This window comes from Hippoglossus stenolepis, chromosome 7, assembly GCF_022539355.2.
Source record: "Hippoglossus stenolepis isolate QCI-W04-F060 chromosome 7, HSTE1.2, whole genome shotgun sequence".
NCBI lineage: Eukaryota > Metazoa > Chordata > Actinopteri > Pleuronectiformes > Pleuronectidae > Hippoglossus > Hippoglossus stenolepis.
Window position 1 is genome coordinate 5869083 of NC_061489.1, and position 22764 is coordinate 5891846.

Genomic DNA, 22764 nt, shown 5'->3' on the forward strand with positions numbered 1-22764 from the left:
TCTGGTAAAGTGTTAATCATTCATATACACGGCTAAAACATTAAGGGAACTCTTAATCATCAGTATAACACCAAGTCAGTTAAACTTCAGGGATCAATCTGTCCATTTAGGAAGACCAAGTGATTGTGAGTCATTTCAGATGCTTTGGTGTAAATGTGACAACAGGTGCAATGGAGGCAAAAGCAAGACAAGCCCCAAACAGGGAATGGTTTTACATGTGGTGGCCACAGACAGCTGCTCTCTCTCCTTATCCTTCCTAGTCTTGTGTTCTGCTAGTGTCCTTGTCACTACTGGTAGCAAGAGGTGCTACCTGCAGCCCGATCAGGTTGCACAGGTAGTCAAGCTCCTCCAGGATGGCACATCCATACTTGCAGTCACAATAAGCTTTACTGTCACTCCAGGCTAAGTCTCAAGAGCATGGAGGAGACACCAGGAGACCAGCCGTTACACGAGGAGAGCTGGACAGGGCCGTGGAAGGGCATAAACCCAGCAGCAGGACAGGCATCTGCTCCTTTGTGCGAGGAGGAACAGGAGGAGCACTGCCAGAATCCTACAAAATGACCTCCAGCAGCCTTTGACTGACCCTCACGTTCCCCTGACCTAAATCTGATTAAGAACGTCTGGGACGTTATGTATCTGTGCATCTGACGCCACCAAGTACCACCACAGGCTGTCCAGGCGCTCACTGATGCCCTGACCCAGGTCTGAGAGGAGATCCCCCAGACGATGTTCGGATTGCATACAAGCACACAGAGGCCGTACACACTACTGAACAACCTTATGAGTTGTTGTGATGAAAATTCACACAAGATGAATCAGCCTGTGATTTAAAATGTTCTCTTTGATTTTGGTGGGATTTTGAATCAAGCCCTCAAGGGGTTAATGGTTTTGGTTTCCATTGACCCTTCTTACATTGTTTTGTTGAAAGTACTTTAAAAATGTGTCATTACCTTTAGTGTGTTTATGCCCACACAGAAAGTCTCTCCTGTGTGTTGATATCTAAGAACCACGTGGGACTGTGAAAGTGAACCTGCATTGAGATTTATCATTTATCCACTTTGTGTTTGTTTGTGTTGCTCTGTTGGCCTCTATTAATGTATTGATCAAAACACTAGATATTTGTCATGTGGGGTTTGGATGGGCAGCAGTTTCCTGGGAATGGGCTCCCAGGAAGGATGCCATCCTTGTGATCAGCTTGTGATCTGTTGTGTTTACGATAAGAGGTGATGTTGATGTTGAACTTAAGTTTCCTGCTGGGCTCTTCTCTTTGGTGACTGTCACGTGTAAGCAACAATCATGGTCCAATCATGTTTTACTTCTTTGTGCCTTGGAAATATGAAAAGGGGAGTTTTATTGTCTTTATACAACATATTGTGATCCTCACCCAATGTGTTTTGTGCAAATATTGTGTATGTGGACAATTTCTGCAACTTCACAGAGACTAATAAGCAACAAGAATAGGTAAATTGCCTGGGACACGACCGATAAGTTTTACCACATTTTTATTTCTTGTGCTAATTCAAAAAAACAGGACTAGCAAATACAGGGAATTCATTTTCTAATTGCATTTATCTTCGAATGATAACCCACAGAAATCTCTATGAATTCCAGGCCGCTGATTTTCAATTTTCGCTGGTTCACTAGTTTACAGCCACTGTGATTACACTGCCACCTACTGGTATCATAGTTCACGACATCTCATTAAAAATAAACACATTGAGCAGTGGCAGCTTCTCCGATCTGTATTTAAATGATCTCTCTGAACACTTAGATCCGGGATGTTTCAACAGATGTTCTTACAGTTGATAGCACAGTTGAGAAATCACTTAAAGAGCTGTGACAAAACGCAGACCCTGGTTTCTTAACTATTTCAGTCAGACTCTATAAAAATTAATACAACTACAATGAATGTAATTTATTTTACTGTTAGGAATTCCATGGACAGACACAATTTACACACTGCAGCAAACTGCCTCCAGGATCTCCTCAGCAGCTTAAGTTTTTTGTTTTGTTTTACATCTCCTGATTTGTATGGTATTTTATCTGTGTCTGTGTTTATTTTATGCAATTTTTTACAGCACACTAAATATATTTTGTAGATAAACTGTTAGGTTTGTATCCACATATTGTATTATCCATATACTCAGTGCACAGTGTGCACTTCTAAAATAACTAAATCCAGCTACACTCCTGTCTTCATCAGTCTCTTTTTTCCAAGTGACCTGATTGGAAACAATGCAGTCAACATCAGATATTACCAAATAATCCTGAGGTTTTCTAGGATTGTGTCAAACTGTCACACTGTCAGGTCAAGGGAGAGTGGAGGTAAACTTGAGAACAAATATGCTGCACAAATTAAATGATGCTTTAAGTGATATGTCAGCACAGAACAGAGTCAGACACAAGAGTAATACAGTAATGTCACTCTTACTGGTTGCTCAGCTCAGATTTAGAACAGTTACAATCATCACTCTTCTACTTGAACATTACTAAAGTTTTGAAGAAACACTGATCAAAATAAAAGATTCATTTTCATATGTCTGCCGGCTTTCAAACTCACTACAAAGGACAGTCACATTGATTTACAGTATTGTGTTACATGTGAATACCCTTTATTTTTACCAACATAAAAAACAAACTGCAAATATGTATGTACTGAATTTAAACGCTAATGCTAATGTGTTGGTATAAGTGAAAGTGGCTTTTTTAAGATGCATCTGTAGAAATTATTGCAACATGCTTCACTAAAAAACTGGTTCAGCTTTTCTGAAGGAGCCAACACAAAGAAATACAAAAGGACAAAAATGTCTAAGAAATAATGATCAAGATTTAACAATAATCAAACTAACATGTTCCCTTTTATCCTCATGCTGTTGGTGCATTTGGGTTCTGCTTGCAGTGACATTAAAACAGGCCCACACAGTGCACCACAAATCGTTTGTGCAAATATCTTTGACAGTAAAATAGAGAAATGAGAAGAGAAATGTGTAAATTCAGCAAAGTCCCATTTGACTCTATTTCCTACAGGATAAACAAGAAGAGTATTTCATTCTATTGAGGAAAGTACAAGTCTTTGGTCAACATCGATACAATACAGGGGATCTGCTTCTTGCTGTTAGATCCAGGTACGTTGGAGGAAGACTCAAAGTGTAGTGCCACCTTGCGGTTGACTCGTGTCATGATCTGCATCAGCTCCAGCTCTCCCTTGTAATGCACCAACATCTCACACAACGACTGCATGAACCAGGAGCCGTTGGACGTGTTTCTCCATGAGTAGTAACCTGCAGGACAGAAGAAAGTGTATGTCTTTAATATGTTCCACAAAGTGAGAATGAGGTTAGTACAGATATCAGATATTCTTCTGTTTCATTTACTGGATACAGTGTAAAGGCCTTTACACACTGAGGGTGTGACGAATAAATGATGCCAAAATGTGAAGTAAGATATTTCACAAGGAAATATTCACAACTGCAGCAATGAAAATTTGTGACAGTTGAAACACAGTTAATTATTCAGAGAGCACTAGTGTTTCCCAAAAAAGTTATTCAATCTATGGCAGTAGTATGGGTGCCATGGACGAACGTTGCTCTCATGCACAATAAATTACAAAAGCCAGGCAGGTACACAGACTAAAGAGTGAAGACAAGTTCTCGTGTAAGAGAGAGAACAACATTACATTCTACTTTCGGGTACGCAACTGCACAACTGCAGCTAAAACTTTGAGGTCTGAGTGTCTGTGTGGACAGTAACAACTTTATGGACGATAGTAAGAGTGCACAAGCAAGCATACAGCAAATATCACTGCAAAAGTACTGCTACAAACAGCTATACAATGCAGTAATGGAGCAAAGCACCAAGTTAGAGATCTGTTATGTCATTATGCAAAGTGTCTTTTTTTGGTTCATTATGAAACTGGTGGGACAAATTAGAATATGACAGTCTAGATAATAAATGGGGAACACTGAAGCATGATGACTTCAGCTCCACTTTAACAGAACAGAGAAAGAGAAGGAGATGTTCCAGTCTCATTCAGTATCCTGGCCCTGGTTCAGGACATATTTTGGGATGTTGGTGGGACAGTTTAAAGTTCTGCTGGTGATCTATAAACACATCTGAGGAGGCAGAGGACCATACCTGCACGCTATTGACCCAGAGAGTTGTACAGCCAAAACTACTATAGTGTTCAGTGAGTGGTTGATACCTTTATTAGTGCAAAAGCTAAAATATAAATAAAAACAGATTTTTGCTGCATAATCTTTAACACATCTAACACACATTAACAGCTTGAAAAATATATTGATATGCAAAATAAGTGCAGAAAAAAACCCCCAATGTGTAAAAACTAGAATGTAAAGGACAAACTTTCTTTCCTGCTGGAGCCATTTACCTGGAGCAGTGGAATAAGCGTACAGGAAATCTGCCTCCACAGGAATCCTCTCTGATGTTTGCTCATCTACACTGTCCGTCTCGATCATGGCTCCGTCATCCAGGGCTGAACCACGACACGCCTAACAGGGGCACGAGACCCAGGTTTATATCATCAACTGTCAGTGTTCACCCCAACAGTAAGGTGGTAACTGAAGCAAGTTACATTTGATTGTTGTAATAACGTTAAAGGGCCCATACTTTACACCTTCCTTGGATTTAATTTGAGGTATTGGTCCCCCTGAGATGATATATCAGTGGTTTAAAGTCGAAAAAAACTGCTGTAATGTGTATTTCCATGTCCTCTCCTCTGCCTCTCTGGTGCTGCAGACAGAACAGGCTGTTTTCGCCTGCCTCTTGAGCCCCTCCTCTGATTGGCTGATTGCACTTTGAGTGACACCCGACCAGGCCTATCAAAGGTCTCATTCTGGCGCATTCACTCTGGTAAACACAGCTGAAAGGCGCATTATGTTTAAGCCATATATTCACAGTCGGTTGCAGCAGGATGTTTCTGAACGGTAAGTTACACCGTCCTCACATTGGAGTAACGTCCCGAGTTACAGTACGGAGTTTCACAACGGCGTTTCAGTCCCGAGTAACGAGTAACGTCTAGGTTACTCCGTACTGAGCACACCGACACGGCACGTCAGAGGAAATAAAGCGTGACCGCTGGTCTCGAGCAGTTACGTTCTTAGGAGGAACGTGCACGGACACATTCTCTTCCTTGCATCCCTCCACGCTGCAGTGTTTCTTCAGTGTTGTTTGTTGTGGTTAGCCTCTGGTAGCTAACAAGCTGCTAGTGGGGTGGGGAGCGGGGGTGGTGGGTTCGGAGGCTGGACTGGTACCGGCTGGGTGGCGCTGAGAGACGAGTGCGATCCCGAAGGACATCATCCGGGGGCGGTAGTTTGAAACGCGATGTTTCGATAACATATTTCTTAGAATGGACTGAGTGAAAAAGTCTGCGGAGTGACTGTTATCATACTTTGAGTATAACAGATATTTTCTGGGCTTTTACGGATAGTAAAAGCCCAGAAAATGTATTTTACACAATATGGGCCCTTTAAAGTGAGACCACGTTTGACTAATACACCAATTTCTTAGAAGCTAAAAAAGACAAAATAGTAATACAAAAATAAAGTGTTATAATAAAAACACTTCCAGACACATTTTCATGGATGAGACACCAGCGTATTTGTATGTTCACATGGGTTTATGTTACTAACCTGTATGAAGAAGAGCTTCGGTTTGCCAAGGAGACTTCTGCAGCCATCCCCTTTAAAGTTTCTCGTCAAGTTCTCCAACCTCTCACAGCCGTCTGTGCCATAAATCACCCCCTCCTCTCCATGACTCAGCAACACACACACAAACGATGCACTACTACTGTGGTCCTCCTCAGATACTAAAGACAAACACAGGAAAAGATAGATCAGTCCAGATATTATTTCCTTTCTTAATGAAAATACTTGGTGGTACGATACTTGTTCTTGAGAAGAGCGCTGATAATTTGGTTTAAGCTGATGCAAGTTTTAGAGGACTACTTAGAATAATCTACAGGTCAGAGGGGATGTATAAGCACTTTCTCAGGATGAAAAAGAGGTGTCATACACGTACAAGAACCCGACAAAGATGTCAACTTAGAAAGACAGCCTTTGGGGATAGGGGCTGACCAGGTGTGAGCGGGCCGTCTCAAAAGTCCCGAAAGGGTTCAGACCCAATTTTTCCAGACATATTCTTGAGTTCTGGTATGTAGGAGGTGGGGTTTATGATTTATAATGCAACCAGCAACCAGGGGATGATCAAGATTATTTAGTTTCCCTTTTGAGGAGCAGTCATGTCATCTATCTTCATATATAGTCTATGATAACATACAGACTACACCTGATATACTGCCAGCTAGTGGTGGTTAAGAGCTTCAGCGGTAATGTCATATCTACAGGATGAACAGCAAGTATAGTTTTTGTCACCCTGATGATTGAAAATATCAAAGACCTTTCTATGTAATTGTTTAAATTTTTAAAGTGTATTACCGCTCGTCAGAAGATGTTTCATCTGCCTCACAGTCTGGTCATTGGCCACTCTGAGTTTATAACCCAGCTCAGAGAAGGTCTTCATAGCAAAGGCAGCATCGACATCCGTCCCGTCACGATAACTCATCTCTAGACACAAAAACACACGTGGGGATTCAGTAGACATTCAATGGCAGTTTCTACGATAAAGTTCAAAGGCAGGTATGTAAAGTGAAAACAGGAGGATCAGGTGGTGGCTCTGTTAAAGCTTTAATGATAATTCATGAGCCTGTAGAACTGCCTCACACCAAATCATCACTCCTACTACTATCGTATGGACTGTGATTAAACACTGGAACAATACGAAACATGCACATACTCTGTGTAATGTGTTTAAGATCCTTTTGAACCATGTGACTTACTAAATGTAACACAAGAGTTAGTTGCAGACATTCCCAAAATGTCCAGTAATACTCTGTAATGTTTCCACCTCAGTGGTATCAGTGTGGGTAAGCACTCAACAAACAGAGTGGAGGGAGCAGGAAGATCAAAAACCGTGTAGTACAGAATCTGTATCTGTTGTCTACATTGTGAAATTCACAGAACATTTGTTCATGTTTTTGTTTCATGAACTGAAACAGACAGGTGCGTGCATCAGTGCATATGAATTGTTGAGTGGGTGTTTTTACTTACTGTCGAAGTTCTTATTGTTGATGATCACACAGGTTCCAATGCTGGGATAGTCCATCTTGTAGCGGTAGGGGTCTGAGCCTGCAGCTGTACTGCCTTTACTGCTGGGGGTAGAGTCCACTTCATCATACGTCTTATTGCTGCCTGTGGCCGCTCCATCCGACCTGAAAGTTTACACACACACACACATTTAGTTTCACCATCCCAGTGTGGACAATTGATTGACTTAATGGATTATCTTGCCCCTTGACCTAACACTAACCTTCATGACTGACACAAAAAAACAGCTTTTCCCCCATTTGGAGGCGGCTTTCGTCCCTAAATTGAACAATGAACTGATCTTTAGTCTGAAATTTGCCTATGACAGAAACAGTCATTGAAATTATTTCAAACTTGTTAAGCACCATCACAACTATACACGTATTAACCTGTTTTGACAACTCGTTGGTGACTCAGCTTGAATTGTTTGTTTAACCACAGTCAAGTGAGTGCTGAAGGTTTATAGCCTACACTGTCGTTAACACACAGGCAAAGTAAAACTGTTAGCAGGTGTCATGTGGACAACTAAAGGACGATATAAAACATTTTTGTTAATTCAATAAAAAATAAAATAAACATAAACAAGGACTATAAAATGAACCCAAAGGTCATGGTGGCCATGAATCCCTCAGAATTAATCTTGGTGCAAGCTCTGCCCACCTTCAACCTGAGCAGAGGTGGAACTGGCTAAAGTTAGGCTACAACTGATAAAGCAAGGACTTACGAGTGAGCAGTGTACGAGTCATGTTTCCTCTACATCATCTCTATTGGACATTGAGGTCGAGGAAATCACTGTTTCAGTTTGGGTGAATCTCATTTCACTCTTTTTATCTTATTTTTTATCAATTCGCCCACACACCTGTCTGAGTTACATGCCCTGCAGGGACTGATGGATTCTATAGGCCTCTCTGAGTGCAAGCTACCTATCGCCATCGGACAGGTTTAGGTCGTCAGTACTGGTGTACAGTAATTACCTCTTTGAAAACAACTTTAAGGCATCCACAGTGTCACCACCGCTCTCCTTTTCACCATCAGCCATGTTCCTACACACATCAAGAGAAAAGAGAGCGAAATCTGAAAATCTGTTACAAATGTAAGATAAAAATAAGAGAATTAAGTACATTGAAAAATACAAAAATGGGTGAAACCTGCTCACACTCTACTGCACTGAACCCCTGAAAAATCCAAACTACCTTTATTACCATAAGAAGTATTAGAGAAAAGAATAAACATTTTCTGACTTAGCTTCATTTATATTATTCCACTACTGCTGGCTTTTGAGGCTGGTTACATTCCTGCAGTCTGTCATGTCTTCTGGAATGAAGCTTGTGATGGCCGCACCAGCAACCACACACACTGAAACTCGGTAACATGGTGGTAACCTCTCTTGATTCCTAATTTGCTGAGTTTGTTTCTTTTTGCACACACACCCACTTCATTTATTAAATAACTGGACACATTTTGGTTTCATACAACATACTTTTATTTATTAAATCTTTTCTTCTCTGATAATTAATCAAGTTCTCTTTGAGTTACCAGTTCCTGGGGGTTGCTGCTAGAATCATCTGGCCATTCATCAAAAGGAGGCCCAGCTGCAGCAGACAACCTTAAATGGCTTTGAGCACTAATTGGACTGCACCATGTCTCGTGTAATCATGGGGAGGGACATTATTTCCTTATTTCGATTGTTAGTTTTTTATCTTTGATTATTGTTTGCTATTTATATTTAATTAATTTCCCTTAGTTAATATTATATGGTCTTATACTGGAGTGTTATGTTGTGGCTGTAGTTTGTTTTCAATGTTAGTATGTCTAAGTCTATCCCCCTTTGTTGTTTTGAGTGGCTTGACCAGCCACCATATATGTTCCCCTGTATCAGTTGAGGGGCAGTTTTTTTTAGGCTGTTAAATGGTTTCCATCTGTTACTGGAGGCTAGTTTTGATTAATTGACCTTTTTACTGGTTGTGAAATTTATCTTTTTGGCATTTTTGTTAATGGAAACCAGATTAAAAGACCGGTTGTTCAAAGAAACTATCTGTGGCGCTCTGGTCTTCCTGCTTGGTCCCTGACAAAGCTCTTAACATCCCTCTACAGCTACAGCCTGAGCGAAATAGATATTGATGCAAATACAGAGATCTCATAATGCTATATCAGTCAATAGCAATTTCATGAATACATAAATACAGTACAAATGCAACAATGTCAATACAGATCTTAGATTTGTTGTTTTTAAAATAAACCACAGTTGAAAAATGTAATTATTCCAGCTCTCTTGTGAACAAACTACATTATGGAGACATTTCCTGTTAGCTCTGTAGCTTCATACATCATTGAATAAATTTGAAAATCACAAAAACATATTCTCACTCACTGCAAGTAAACTTTGGAACTTAATGTGACTTACTCTATTTCCAGTAAAACTGTTGTCTGTGGTTTATCCAGAGTGACCAGAACACTTTTTATGTTCTCAGTATTGTTATAAGTGTAAAAATAAAGAGAAATATAAGCATGAACAACAATAATAGCAGCAAACAACTATATACAGAAAAAAGAACAAGGCATATTTAGAAATAGTGCAAAATGGTGTAAGAATGTTGTTGTTCCCCCCAGTGGCAGTCCCTGAGGGCGGAGTGTGTGTGTGGGTTGTGTGTTTTAAAGATTTTAGTTAATTTCTAAAAACATATTACATAGATTTTGATTTACATATTGAAGGAAGTATGAGTGTGTGCAATTTGCTGCAGTTTGATTGGATTAAAGGGGAGAGTTGGAGCTTGGTGAAGGTTTGTTTCTGTATCAAAAATTAAACAAACTTAGCCAACGTTATCCCTGAAATGAAATTGACAGGACAGCTTTCAAAATAAAACAGCAGATACGTTGTGTTGTTTTCCTGCAGTGACATTTAAACGCGGAATGAAGCTAAAGCAACAAACTCTTATATTTTAAATGACACCAGAAAAACTTCATGATGTCAGGTGCTGGCTGCGGTGGCTCCAGTTACGAGCGAGGAAAACTAATAAGAACTACTGTTGTTCCAGTCCTGCTTCGTTCAACTCATACGTGTAAATAACAATACAAATATAAAGGATTAAATGAAAAACAAACGCACCTTTTCTCTTGACAGGACCGTGGAGGAAAGTCTCTGCAGCTGCCCTCCCTTTAGAGTCATAATGAGGAAATGTCACATTGTTCAAAGTACAAGTCGCGACCAATCAGTTGTGGCGTGTCAGGAGCGGTCACTCAAGATGAAAATACAGTGAAGAACAATCTGCCAGTAAATATGAACTTTACAGGAAACACACACACACACATCTCCATCTCTTCAGAGGACACTACAGTGATTTACTCTAACCTTAACCACAGTGACTCCTTGCGTAACCCTAACCCAAACCTTTACCTAAGTTTAAAACATGTACCCATAATGTAACTGTGTGAATACATCTAGGGCCCCCACAACATGAGTAATACATGCAACACATAACTGTAACACCTGTAAAATACAATACCGGACGAAAAACACACTGATAGGTTTGTATGTTAGTCTAAATTAATTTTTATACTTAAGGCATTTCAACATCACATGAAAGTAGAACTTTAATGTTATGTCAAGAAAGGAAACATATTGATGTACATCCTGTTTGTACAGATCATATGACACAAAGACAGGAAATATGCTTTTAATACTTTTAAACATGTAAATAAACAGTGAGCCACTTATGGTCTGAGTGGACAAAATGATGGCGGTTTAACTAAGTCAAAATGTCGAGCAACCTCTGGCCTTAAAAATCCAGTAGTTTTAGTACAGCTCATATTGTATATACAACATATATGCTTTGAGTGTGTGTATGACAATATTCTATAGTGTATTAATTACAAGTCTCACTCTTCTTCAGCCTCTGTTCCATTTGGTCATTGAGTGTTTTCAGCTGATGCTCTGCTGCCTGAACATGCTTCCTCTCCAGCAGCAGAGCTGGTAAGCTGGACGCCCCGTACTGCACCGGAGGAGGACGAGGAGGATCGGAAAGGAGAGAATATGTTAATATAGGAGTTTTCCTGCGGTTATTTCTATGATTTCTAAAGTCAGCTTTCACGTCATTATTGTGCGTCTGTACCATCTCTTGCTCTTTGGGGTGTTGTTGTCGGTAGTCTAGATAATGCTGGTTGAGGTCTCTGATGTCATGGAGGAAGGCACGGCTTCGTCTCAGATCATCTAAACGGAGCTCAAGTTCAGCTTCCTTCTTTTGTAGCAGTGTCACCTGTCTCTCTGCTCTGTCGGACCAACCACAGTGTAAAGGTCAGTATGAGGACTTTAAAGTAAACAATCTTTACAGGAACTTTTACTTTCACTTTTTAGGGAAAGAAGGTTACTGATGAATATTTTTTACATTGAAAAGATATTTTTTTTGACTTAGGTCTACACATCTACCTGACAACACTGTGGATACTTTTAATGACTCATTACTTTATGTTTAGCTTATACACATAAAAAAACACAAAATTCTCAAAATCACAAATGTCACAAGAGATAAAGTAAGAATATCACCACAATCTGTCGGCTATGTTGTCTGAAAACCATGAATGTCAAACTCAAACAGCAGGAGATGAAGTATTTAGCCTTTTTATCTTTGCAGTTTGCCATAGTTACCTTGGCATTTTCTCTCTTTAGAACCCTGAGCTCCTTGTATGTCGAGACCTGGAAAAGCAGAAACCCCAGACAATACTTGTGTATTACAATTAAATAAAAATGACTTACTTACTTATGGCATTAATCCATATCTTTCATTTTCGGTTTTAGTTCATACAACACAGTACATATACACATGTATGTAAATTTATTATATATATATATTTATATAAATAAAACTTCAGCAACAAGTTTTATTTCTTTGCAACATTTTTGGCATGAAGACATAGTTATAAATGTTGTTGGAAATCCAGTGTGGACAAATCACAACTCGCACATCAGATCAAAAACATGGCACTGGCATTTATGCACTTTAGCCTCGAGGTAATCGATGAGATGACTCATAAACTCTGAGTTGCCACGCTATTTCTAGTCTTACAAGTATTTCACAATGTCTTATGTGAACTTAAAAAAAAAAAGCTTAAAAGCTAAGAAATTATAGTTCTGTATAAGATTCGCTAATCGGAGGTCTATGGGTTTACTATTACGCAAACTGTACTGTTTGAGTAGGTGGCAGTAAAATATACAAATTGAATGTCAAGCTGAAACATCTTGAAAACGACAGAGTTCAGTCGCTGCTTTACTTCGACTCCTCACAGCATAATTTGGAAAGTCTGACCTTTTCCAGGATTTGCTCTTTCACATTGGAGGAGAAGGAATCGATGGACTGTTTGACTGATTTAGACGCCACAGACTCCATGACAACATACAGATACACAAAGAATGTAACCTAAGTGCACCAAACCTTATAGATATATTTGAGAAGAGTAAGTGCTTGGAAGTGGAAATGTACCTGTACTCGTCACAGAAATCGAGGAAGGCATCCAGCACCACCTCAAAATCTGTTGTTGCCTGACGACCACGTCTCTTGCTCCCCTGTTTATCGGTGCTGGAACTATCAGCTACTGCAGATGTGCTGCCTTCAGGGGAGAAGTAGGTTTTGATGGTCAGTTTTTTGTTTTGTTGTCAAACTATCACACTGTCAGGTCCAGGGAGAGTGGAGGCAAACTTGAGAAGAAAAAATATGATGCTGTTGGGACCTGGTATTTGTGAACTACAGTTCAGCCTACATGTGTAGTCAGGGCCTAGCCGCATGTCCTTTGTTCTGGAAACAAACCAGAGCCTCCAGAACTCAGTCTCCCAGGGTGCGGCAACGTCACACAGAGGTGTGAAGAGACACAAGTTTCAACCACTATTGGCCACTCTGGGCCCCATGACCCATGAGGTCACCAGGCCAATATAAGCCCAGTTCTTCCTCCCTCTTTCTCTTTCCACGCAACCCTCCGAGAGGAGAAGTGCGGCTGTCCAGCTCACTTTCTCGACTCCTCTTTCAACTCAACTCAACTCTCCGAGAGGAGCCCACCTCTCTGTCTGCTCAACTTCAATGGAGGAGAGGTGCAGCTTTTCACTCACCGAGCGAGGGAAACCTCCTCCAAATCCAAGCTCTACCAACCTTCAAGCAGGCCTGACTGGAGCAGACTGCTAACACCTTCCAAAAGGCAGCGACGCGAGGTCCTGCCTAACAACTCAGCACAAGAGCCATCTCACAGCAGAACCACAACCAGCAAGACGACTTCACTGGACTTCGAACAGCACAGCAACATTTTTTTCCCCTTTCCATGGACGGGTAACACAACTGGGCTTCATAATTATACTAGGCTAAGCAAAGACTGTTTATTCGATTCCGTGTGATGTTTATACGTTTGATTTGTGTTGCTGTGATATTTTGGTTAGAAGTTATTTGAAAGTTAATGTTAGTTATGTAATGCTCTTCAGTCTTTCCTTGCATGCATCTAGTAACTTTCTCTAATTGGGCACCAACACACACACACACGCATATCTCAGCACCCATCTGTCTGACCCCCGCCACATGTCGTAAACATACTATTGGGGGATGTTTTATTGCCCTCATAGGGGCCAGCCGCCATTTTGAAAGCACACTCACTCACACAGAAAACACACACACGCATACTCACATACACATATTTATATAGGAAGTACATCTTTAGTAATTTGTGTTGTTATACTTTATTATCTTCATAATAAATGTTTTTTTCATTAATGTTGCATAAGTGTGAATTTTGCTAACCTCTACACTGTCAAGAACTCTATATCCTTCAACTTAGCTAACTATCTGCATGGTAATTTTGGTTATAGTTATTAATTTAATTGTTAATCAGAGTTCCAAATTTGTAGTTAGTACTTTAATGAGACTTAATCAATAAATTGGCTGTCTTTTCCCTTCCTTTGAAGGGTTGTTCCCCCTTTTAATCAATTAGTTATTTAATATTAATATTTTTTATATTAATATGAAATGTTTTATTTTGATAACCAAATTTATCTACTTGAACATTACTCAAAATAAAAAAGATTCATTTTCATATGTCTGCCGGCTTTCAAACTCACTACAAAGGACACAGTCACATTGATTTACAGTATTGTGTTAAATGTGAAACCCTTTATTTTTACCAACATTAAAAACACACTGCACATAAAAAATACAAAAGGACAAAAATTCCAAAAGAATAATGATCCAGATTTAACAATAATCAAACTAACATGTTCCCTTTTATCCTCATGCTGTTGGTGCATTCGGGTTCTGCTTGCAGTGACATTAAAAAACCTAAAACTAGCGTTATCTTGTTTGAACAGGCCCACACAGTGCACCACAAATCTTTTGTGCAAATATCTTTGACAGTAAAATAGATGAAAGAGAAATGTGTAATTCCAGCAAAGTTCCATTTGACACTATTTCCTACAGGATAAACAAGAAGAGTATTTCATTCTATTGAGGAAAGTAGAAGTCTTTGGTCAACATTGAGACAATACAGGGGATCTGCTTCTTGCTGCTAAATCCAGGTAGGTTGGAGGAAGACTCAAAGTGTAGTGCCACCTTGCGGTTGACTCGTGTCATGATCTGCATCAGCTCCAGCTCTCCCTTGTAATGCACCAACATCTCACACAACGACTGCATGAACCAGGAGCCGTTGGATGTGTTTCTCCATGAGTAGTAACCTGCAGGACAGAAGAAAGTGTATCTCTTTTTAAACATGTTCCACAAAGTGAGAATGAGGTTAGTACAGATATCAGATATTCTTCTGTTTCATTTACTGGATACAGTGTAAAGGCCTTTACACACTGAGGGTGTGACGAATAAATGATGCCAAAATGTGAAGTAAGATATTTCACAAGGAAATATTCACAACTGCAGCAATGAAAATTTGTGACAGTTGAAACACAGTTAATTATTCAGAGAGCACTAGTGTTTCCCAAAAAAGTTATTCAATCTATGGCAGTAGTATGGGTGCCATGGACGAACGTTGCTCTCATGCACAATAAATTACAAAAGCCAGGCAGGTACACAGACTAAAGAGTGAAGACAAGTTCTCGTGTAAGAGAGAGAACAACATTACATTCTACTTTCGGGTACGCAACTGCACAACTGCAGCTAAAACTTTGAGGTCTGAGTGTCTGTGTGGACAGTAACAACTTTATGGACGATAGTAAGAGTGCACAAGCAAGCATACAGCAAATATCACTGCAAAAGTACTGCTACAAACAGCTATACAATGCAGTAATGGAGCAAAGCACCAAGTTAGAGATCTGTTATGTCATTATGCAAAGTGTCTTCTTTTGGTTCATTATGAAACTGTGGTGGGACAAATTAGAATACGACAGTCTAGATAATAAATGGGGAACACTGAAGCATGATGACTTCAGCTCCACTTTAACAGAACAGAGAAAGAGAAGGAGATGTTCCAGTCTCATTCAGTATCCTGGCCCAGGACATATTTTGGGATGTTGGTGGGACAGTTTAAAGTTCTGCTGGTGATCTATAAACACATCTGAGGAGGCAGAGGACCATACCTGCACGCTATTGACCCAGAGAGTTGTACAGCCAAAACTACTATAGTGTTCAGTGAATGGTTGATACCTTTATTAGTAGTGCAAAAGCTAAAATATAAATAAAAAACAGATTTTTGCTGCATAATCTTTAACACATTTAACACACATTAACAACAGCTTGAAAAATATATTGATATGCAAAATAAGTGCAGAAAAAAAAAAACAATGTGTAAAAACTAGAATGTAAAGGACAAACGTCTTTACTGCTGGAGCCATTTACCTGGAGCAGTGGAATAAGCGTACAGGAAATCTGCCTCCACAGGAATCCTCTCTGATGTTTGCTCATCTACACTGTCCGTCTCGATCATGGCTCCGTCATCCAGGGCTGAACCACGACACGCCTAACAGGGGCACGAGACCCAGGTTTATATCATCAACTGTCAGTGTTCACCCCAACAGTAAGGTGGTAACTGAAGCAAGTTACATTTGATTGTTGTCATCACGTCAAAGTGAGACCACATTTGACTAATACACCAATTTATTAGAAGCTAAAAAAGACAAAATAGTAAAAAAAAATACAAATAAAAATATTACCATACAAACCTTTCACTACAACACAAACATTTCCAGACACATTTTCATGGATGAGACACCAGCGTATTTGTATGTTCACATGGGTTTATGTTACTAACCTGTATGAAGAAGAGCTTCGGTTTGCCAACCAGACTTTTGCAGCGATCCCCTTTAAAGTTTCTCGTCAAGTTCTCCAACCTCTCACAGCCGTCTGTGCCATAAATCACCCCCTCGTCTCCATGACTCAGCAACACACACACAAACGATGCACTACTACTGTGGTCCTCATCAGATACTAAAGACAAACACAGGAAAAGATAGAAAACAACATTGCACTATCAGTCCAGATATTATTTCCTTTCTTAATGAAGATACTTGGTGATACGATACTTGCTCTTGAGAAGAGCGGTGATAATTTAGGATTAAGCTGATGCAAGTCACAGAGGAAAATAATCTACAGGTCAGAGGGGATGTATAAGCACTTTCTCAGGATGAAAAAGAGGTGTCATACACGTACAAGAACCCGACAAAGATGTCAACTTAGAAAGACGACAGCCTTTGGGGACAGGGGCTGACCAGGTGTGAGCGGGCCGTCTCAAAAGTCCCAAAAGGGTTCAGACCCAATTTTTCCAGACATATTCTTGAGTTCTGGTACGTAGGAGGTGGGGTTTATGATTTATAATGCAACCAGCAACCAGGGGATGATCAAGATTATTTAGTTTCCCTTTTGAGGAGCAGTCATGTCATCTATCTTCATATATAGTCTATGATAACATACAGACTACACCTGATATACTGCCAGCTAGTGGTGGTTAAGAGCTTCAGCGGTAATGTCATATCTACAGGATGAACAGCAAGTATAGTTTTTGTCACCCTGATGATTGAAAATGAAAAATGGATGATTCCAATATCAAAGACCTTTCTATGTAATTGATTTAAATTTGAATCTATGAAGATTTGTAGTTTATTACCGCTCGTCAGAAGATGTTTCATCTGCCTCACAGTCTGGTCATTGGCCACTCTGAGTTTATAACCCAGCTCAGAGAAGGTCTTCATAGCAAAGGCAGCATCAACATCCGTCCCGTTACGATAACTCATCTCTAGACACAAAAACACACGTGGGGATTCAGTAGACATTCAATGGCAGTTTCTACGATAAAGTTCAAAGGCATGTATGTAAAGTGAAAACAGGAGGATCAGGTGGTGGCTCTGTTAAAGCTTTAATGATCATTCATGAGCCTGTAGAACTGCCTCACACCAAATCATCACTCCTACTACTATCGTATGGACTGTGATTAAACACTGGAACAATACGAAACATGCACATACTATGTGTACTGTGTTTAAGATCCTTTTGAACCATGTGACTTACTAAATGTAACACAAGACTTATTTGCAAACTTTTCCAAAATGTCCAGTAATACTCTGTAATGTTTCCACCTCAGTGGTATCAGTGTGGGTAAGCACTCAACAAACAGAGTGGAGGGAGCAGGAAGATCAAAAACCGTGTAGTACAGAATCTGTATCTGTTGTCTACATTGTGAAATTCATTTCTTCATTCAGTGCATATGAATTGTTGAGTGGGTGTTTTTACTTGTGCTACTGTGGAAGTTCTTATTGTTGATGATCACACAGGTTCCAATGCTGGGATAGTCCATCTTGTAGCGGTAGGGGTCTGAGCCTGCAGTTGTACTGCCTTTACTGCTGGGGGTAGAGTCCACTTCCTCAGACGTCTTATTGCTGCCTGTGGCCGCTCCATCCGACCTGAAAGTTTACACACACATTTAGTTTCACCATCCCAGTGTGGACAATTGATTGACTTAATGGATTATCTTGCCCCTTGACCTAACACTAACCTTCATGACTGACACAAAAAAACCTGCTTTTCCCCCATTTGGAGGCGGCTTTCGTCCCTAAATTGAACAATGAACTGATCTTTAGTTGGAAATTTGCCTATGACTGAAACACACAGTCATTGAAATTATTTCAAACTTGTTAAGCACCATCACAACTATACACGTATTAACCTGTTTTGACAACTCGTTGGTGACTCAGCTTGAATTGTTTGTTTAACCACAGTCAAGTGAGTGCTGAAGGTTTATAGCCTACACCAGGGGTATTCAACTAAAATTTAAAGAGGTCCAGTTAGAGAAAATTTCTTGAAGCAAAGGTCCGGAAGATCATAATGTCTAACTATTTAGTGTGATATATATATTTAAGTAGCCTAGTAGTTGTATCAACATCTGCATGTACTAAATACCTGACTGTCAAATCAAATGAATTCAGTACGATTCCAAAAGTTTTTGACAATATTTATTGTCACGTAACATAGAACTGAACATATATGTATGATTGCAGATATGTATAATGTTCTCTCATTAACTAAATAAAAGTAGGGCTGCATTTCAAAATAAGAGAAAATGTTCAAATAAATGGCTTAACTTCAGAAAAATAAAATAAAGGGAGCAAAAGCTTGAATTTCCCTTTTTCTGTTTCACATCTTGACTCAAAAGTCTCCACCAATTTTACAGATAATAAATCTCAACACATCTTAACAATTGAACAGTTTTAGAATCACTTTCTTCCCCTCTTATATCCCACTCCCCCACTTTGTTCGTCTGTTTCTCTCCTTTCTCCGTCTCACTCCTGTTTCTCAACTTTCTCCGTCTCACTCCTTTTTCTCTCCCTTTCTCCGTCTCACTCCTCTTTTTCTCCACTTTCTCCGTCTCACTCCTGTTTCTCCACTTTCTCCGTCTCACTCCTGTTTCTCCACTTTCTCCGTCTCACTCCTGTTTCTCCACTTTCTCCATCTCACTCCTGTTTCTCCTCTCTCACTCCTGTTTCTCTCTCCGTCTCACTCCTGTTTCTCTCCCTTTCTCCGGCTCACTCCTCTGTTTCTCTCACTTTCTCCATCTCACTCCTGTTTCTCCACTTTCTCCATCTCACTCCTCTGTTTCTCTCACTTTCTCCATCTCACTCCTGTTTCTCCACTTTCTCCGTCTCACTCCTCTGTTTCTCTCCCTTTCTCCGTCTCACTCCTGTTTCTCTCCCTTTCTCCGTCTCACTCCTCTGTATCTCTAACTTTGTTTTCTCACCTGTATCTGTATCTGTCTTTTTCTTTCTACCGTCTTTTCGTGTGTAACTTGCCTCTAACTCTCTCATCTGTCTGCACTGTAGAGTCGCAATCTTTACCGCCTGGAATGCACAGACTTGATTGGCTGAGTAGTATCACGTGGGATGGCTTAACTCGCATGCAATTGGTCTGTGCGTTTCCTCATCCGCTAAACCACTACCGTAAAGACTACAAAAGCTGCGCCGGTTACAAATAGAAGCGCCCCTTCAGGTTTTAAATCATAACGTTCTGTTTTGGCTGTAGGTCCGGGTCCGTACGGGACGGCTTCTGGGTCCGGACCCGGACCGCGGTCCGCCTGTTAGTGACCTCTGGCCTACACTGTCGTTAACACACAGGCAAAGTAAAACTGTTAGCAGGTGTCATGTGGACAACATAAAACATTTTTGTTTATTTAATAAAAAAATTAAATCAACATAAACAAGGACTATAAAATGAACACAAAGGTCATGGTGGCCATAAATCCCTCAGAATTAATCTTGGTAATTCAATACAGAAGCACTCGGTTACTGAGCCATACCACTAAATTAAAAGAGGAGCAGAAATCTGAGTGACTTAAATCAAAATACACATAGAGACTTTCACACTCATAGTTCACCTACACAGCTGATTCCACATCTCCCCAACTCTCCAGCCTGCTTTGTTTCACCTCCCAGGGTGGGACAAACCAGGCCTTTATTATTCACAGTGCATGGCGCTGATTGACCTCACGTGATGACGAGGTTGCAAAGCTCTGCCCACCTTCAACCTGAGCAGAGGTGGAACTGGCTAAAGTTAGGCTACAACTGATAAAGCAAGGACTTACGAGTGAGCAGTGTATGAGTCATGTTTCCTCTACATCATCTCTATTTGGTGGCCGTTCAGGTCGAGGAAATCACTCTGTTTCAGTTTGGGTGAATCTCATTTCACTCTTTTTATCTTATTTTTTATCAATTTGCCCACACACCTGTCTGAGTTACATGCCCTGCAGGGACTGATGGATTCTATAGGCCTCTCTGAGTGCAAGCTACCTATCGCCATCGGACAGGTTTAGGTCGTCAGTACTGGTGTACAGTAATTACCTCTTTGAAAACCACTTTAAGGCATCCACAGTGTCACCACCGCTCTCCTTTTCACCATCAGCCATGTTCCTACACACATCAAGAGAAAAGAGAGCGAAATCTGAAAATCTGTGACAAATGTAAGATAAAAATAAGAGAATTAAGTACATGGAAAAATACAAAAATGGGTGAAACCTGCTCACACTCTACTGCACTGAACCCCTGAAAAATCCAAACTACCTTTATTACCATAAGAAGTATTAGAGAAAAGAATAAACATTTTCTGACTTAGCTTCATTTATATTATTCCACTACTGCTGGCTTTTGAGGCTGGTTACATTCCTGCAGTCTGTCATGTCTTCTGGAATGAAGCTCTTAACATCCCTCTACAGCTACAGCCTGAGCGAAATAGATATTGATGCAGATACAGAGATCTCATAATGCTACATCAGTCAATAGCAATTTCATGAATACATAACTGCAGTACAAATGCAATACACATCTCTTAGATTTTGTGTTTTTAAAATAAACTTCACAGTTGAAAAATTGAATTATTCCAGCTCTCTTGTGAACAAACTACATTATGGAGACATTTCCTGTTAGCTCTGTAGCTTCATACATCATTGAATAAATTTGAAAATCACAAAAACATATTCTCACTCACTGCAAGTGGAATTTTGGAACTTAATATGACTTTCTCTATTTCCAGTAAAACTGTTGATGTCTCTGGTTTATCCAGAGTGACCAGAACACTTTTTCTGTTGTTCTCAGTATTGTTATGAGTGTAAAAATAAAGAGAAATATAAGCATGAACAACAATAATAGCAGCAAACAACTATATACAGAAAAAAGAACAAGGCATATTTAGAAATAGTGCAAAATGGTGTAAGAATGTTGTTGTTCCCCCAGTGGCAGTCCCTGAGGGCGGAGTGTGTGTGTGGGTTGTGTGTTTTAAAGATTTTAGATAATTTAAAAAAAAATATTCCAGAGTTTTGATTTACATATTGAAGGAAGTATGAGTGTGTGCAATTTGCTGCAGTTTGATTGGATTAAAGGGGAGAGTTGGAGCTTGGTGAAGGTTTGTGTACCACTGGTTAAAAAAAAACCAAACAAGTTAATCCATAGATTGTGATTCCTTACTGAATAGTAGAAACTCTGACTCACTGCTGTAAATATGATTCAGTTCATATGACAAAGGATTCTCAATCATACTCAATGCTTAAAAAAAAAAAAAGATTCTTGGAAGATGTTCAAGGCTTAGTTTTTAAATGTTATGACTATTTAATTAGTATACATTCTCCTGTGGTATCAAATCATATGGTCTTTGGATGTATGAGCAGTACCTTGCATCTTTCAAACTGTATTCTGTTTATCTTTAATGTTTCATCATACCTTTCATAATAATGCATCCTGTCCTGTAACTCATAACGAAACTCTATTCACAACTATGTTATTACATATAATCAACCTGTCACATATGCAGCTAACGACATGTTCTTATTGTGTCACTGCTGCATGTCGTGTCAGGAGGAATATGCTTGAAGAGCTAGCTGCACATGCTAACTGAAGACATGCCTTCATTAGATAAGACGTGTTAAAACTGTATCAAAATTAAATGACACGAGCTTAGCCAACGTTATCCCTGAAAGGAAAGTGACAGGACAACTTTCAAAATAAAACAGCAGATACGTCGTGTTGTTTTCCTGCAGTGACATTTAAACGCGGAATGAGGCTAAAGCAACAAACTCTTATATTTTAAATGACACCAGAAAAACTTCATGATGTCAGGTGCTGGGTGCGGTGGCTCCAGTTACGAGCGAGGAAAACTAATAAGAACTCCTGTTGTTCCAGTCCTGCTTCGTTCAACTCATACGTGTAAATAACAATACAAATATAAAGGATTAAATGAAAAACAAACGCACCTTTTCTCTTGACAGGACCGTGGAGGAAAGTCTCTGCAGCTGCCCTCCCTTTAGAGTCATAATGAGGAAATGTCACATTGTTCAAAGTACAAGTCTGAAACTTTCAGCCAATCAGGGACGCCGCTCCCTGGTGTGGGCGGGAGAAACATCACAGTGTTCGGAGCACCTTGGCCAGAAGACGACAGATGATTGGCTTAGGAAAATGTCCGCTGCCGTCGCGACCAATCAGTTGTGGCGTGTCAGGAGCGGTCGCTCAAGATGAAAATACAGTGAACAACAATCTGCCAGTAAACATGGACTTTACAGGAAGGAAACACACACGCCCCCCAACCTTAACCACAGTGACTCCTTGCGTAACCCTAACCCAAACCTTTACCTAAGTTTAAAACATGTACCCATAAGGTCGACAAAT

The 22764-nt window shown here is 39.9% G+C and overlaps 1 protein-coding gene across 4 annotated transcripts; it reads right to left on the bottom strand.

Moving 5' to 3' along the window:
- Nucleotides 1-2408: 2408 nt before the first annotated feature.
- On the bottom strand, nt 2409-22665 carry LOC118112335 (caspase-3). 4 transcript variants are annotated; one of them, XM_035161564.2, is made up of 7 exons: nt 22353-22665; nt 20452-20520; nt 7125-7285; nt 6453-6581; nt 5649-5824; nt 4388-4508; nt 2409-3281 (listed from the first exon to the last, which is right to left on the bottom strand). In XM_035161564.2, exons 2-7 carry the CDS (start codon nt 20514-20516, stop codon nt 3052-3054), a joined length of 882 nt encoding a protein of 293 aa, XP_035017455.2. In that variant the 5' UTR covers nt 20517-20520; nt 22353-22665; the 3' UTR covers nt 2409-3051. The 4 variants fall into 4 exon arrangements, with proteins under 4 accessions (XP_035017455.2, XP_035017454.2, XP_035017453.2 ...); XM_035161563.2 differs by lacking the exons at nt 20452-20520; nt 22353-22665 and adding exons at nt 8135-8203; nt 10267-10353; XM_035161562.2 differs by lacking the exons at nt 20452-20520; nt 22353-22665 and adding exons at nt 8135-8203; nt 8641-8771.
- Nucleotides 22666-22764: the final 99 nt, after the last annotated feature.

Bases quoted from the DNA above. Each gene is read 5' to 3' on its own strand.
- LOC118112335 (XM_035161561.2), bottom strand. From the start codon at position 20,516: ATGGCTGATGGTGAAAAGGAGAGCGGTGGTGACACTGTGGATGCCTTA. The intron at 17,361-17,854 runs GTAAAAACACCC...TTTTGTGTCTAG, and splicing joins GAACTTCCACAGTAGCACAA to AGATGAGTTATCGTAACGGG. The intron at 14,857-15,967 runs GTAAATGGCTCC...TCTGTCCTGCAG, and splicing joins CGCTTATTCCACTGCTCCAG to GTTACTACTCATGGAGAAAC.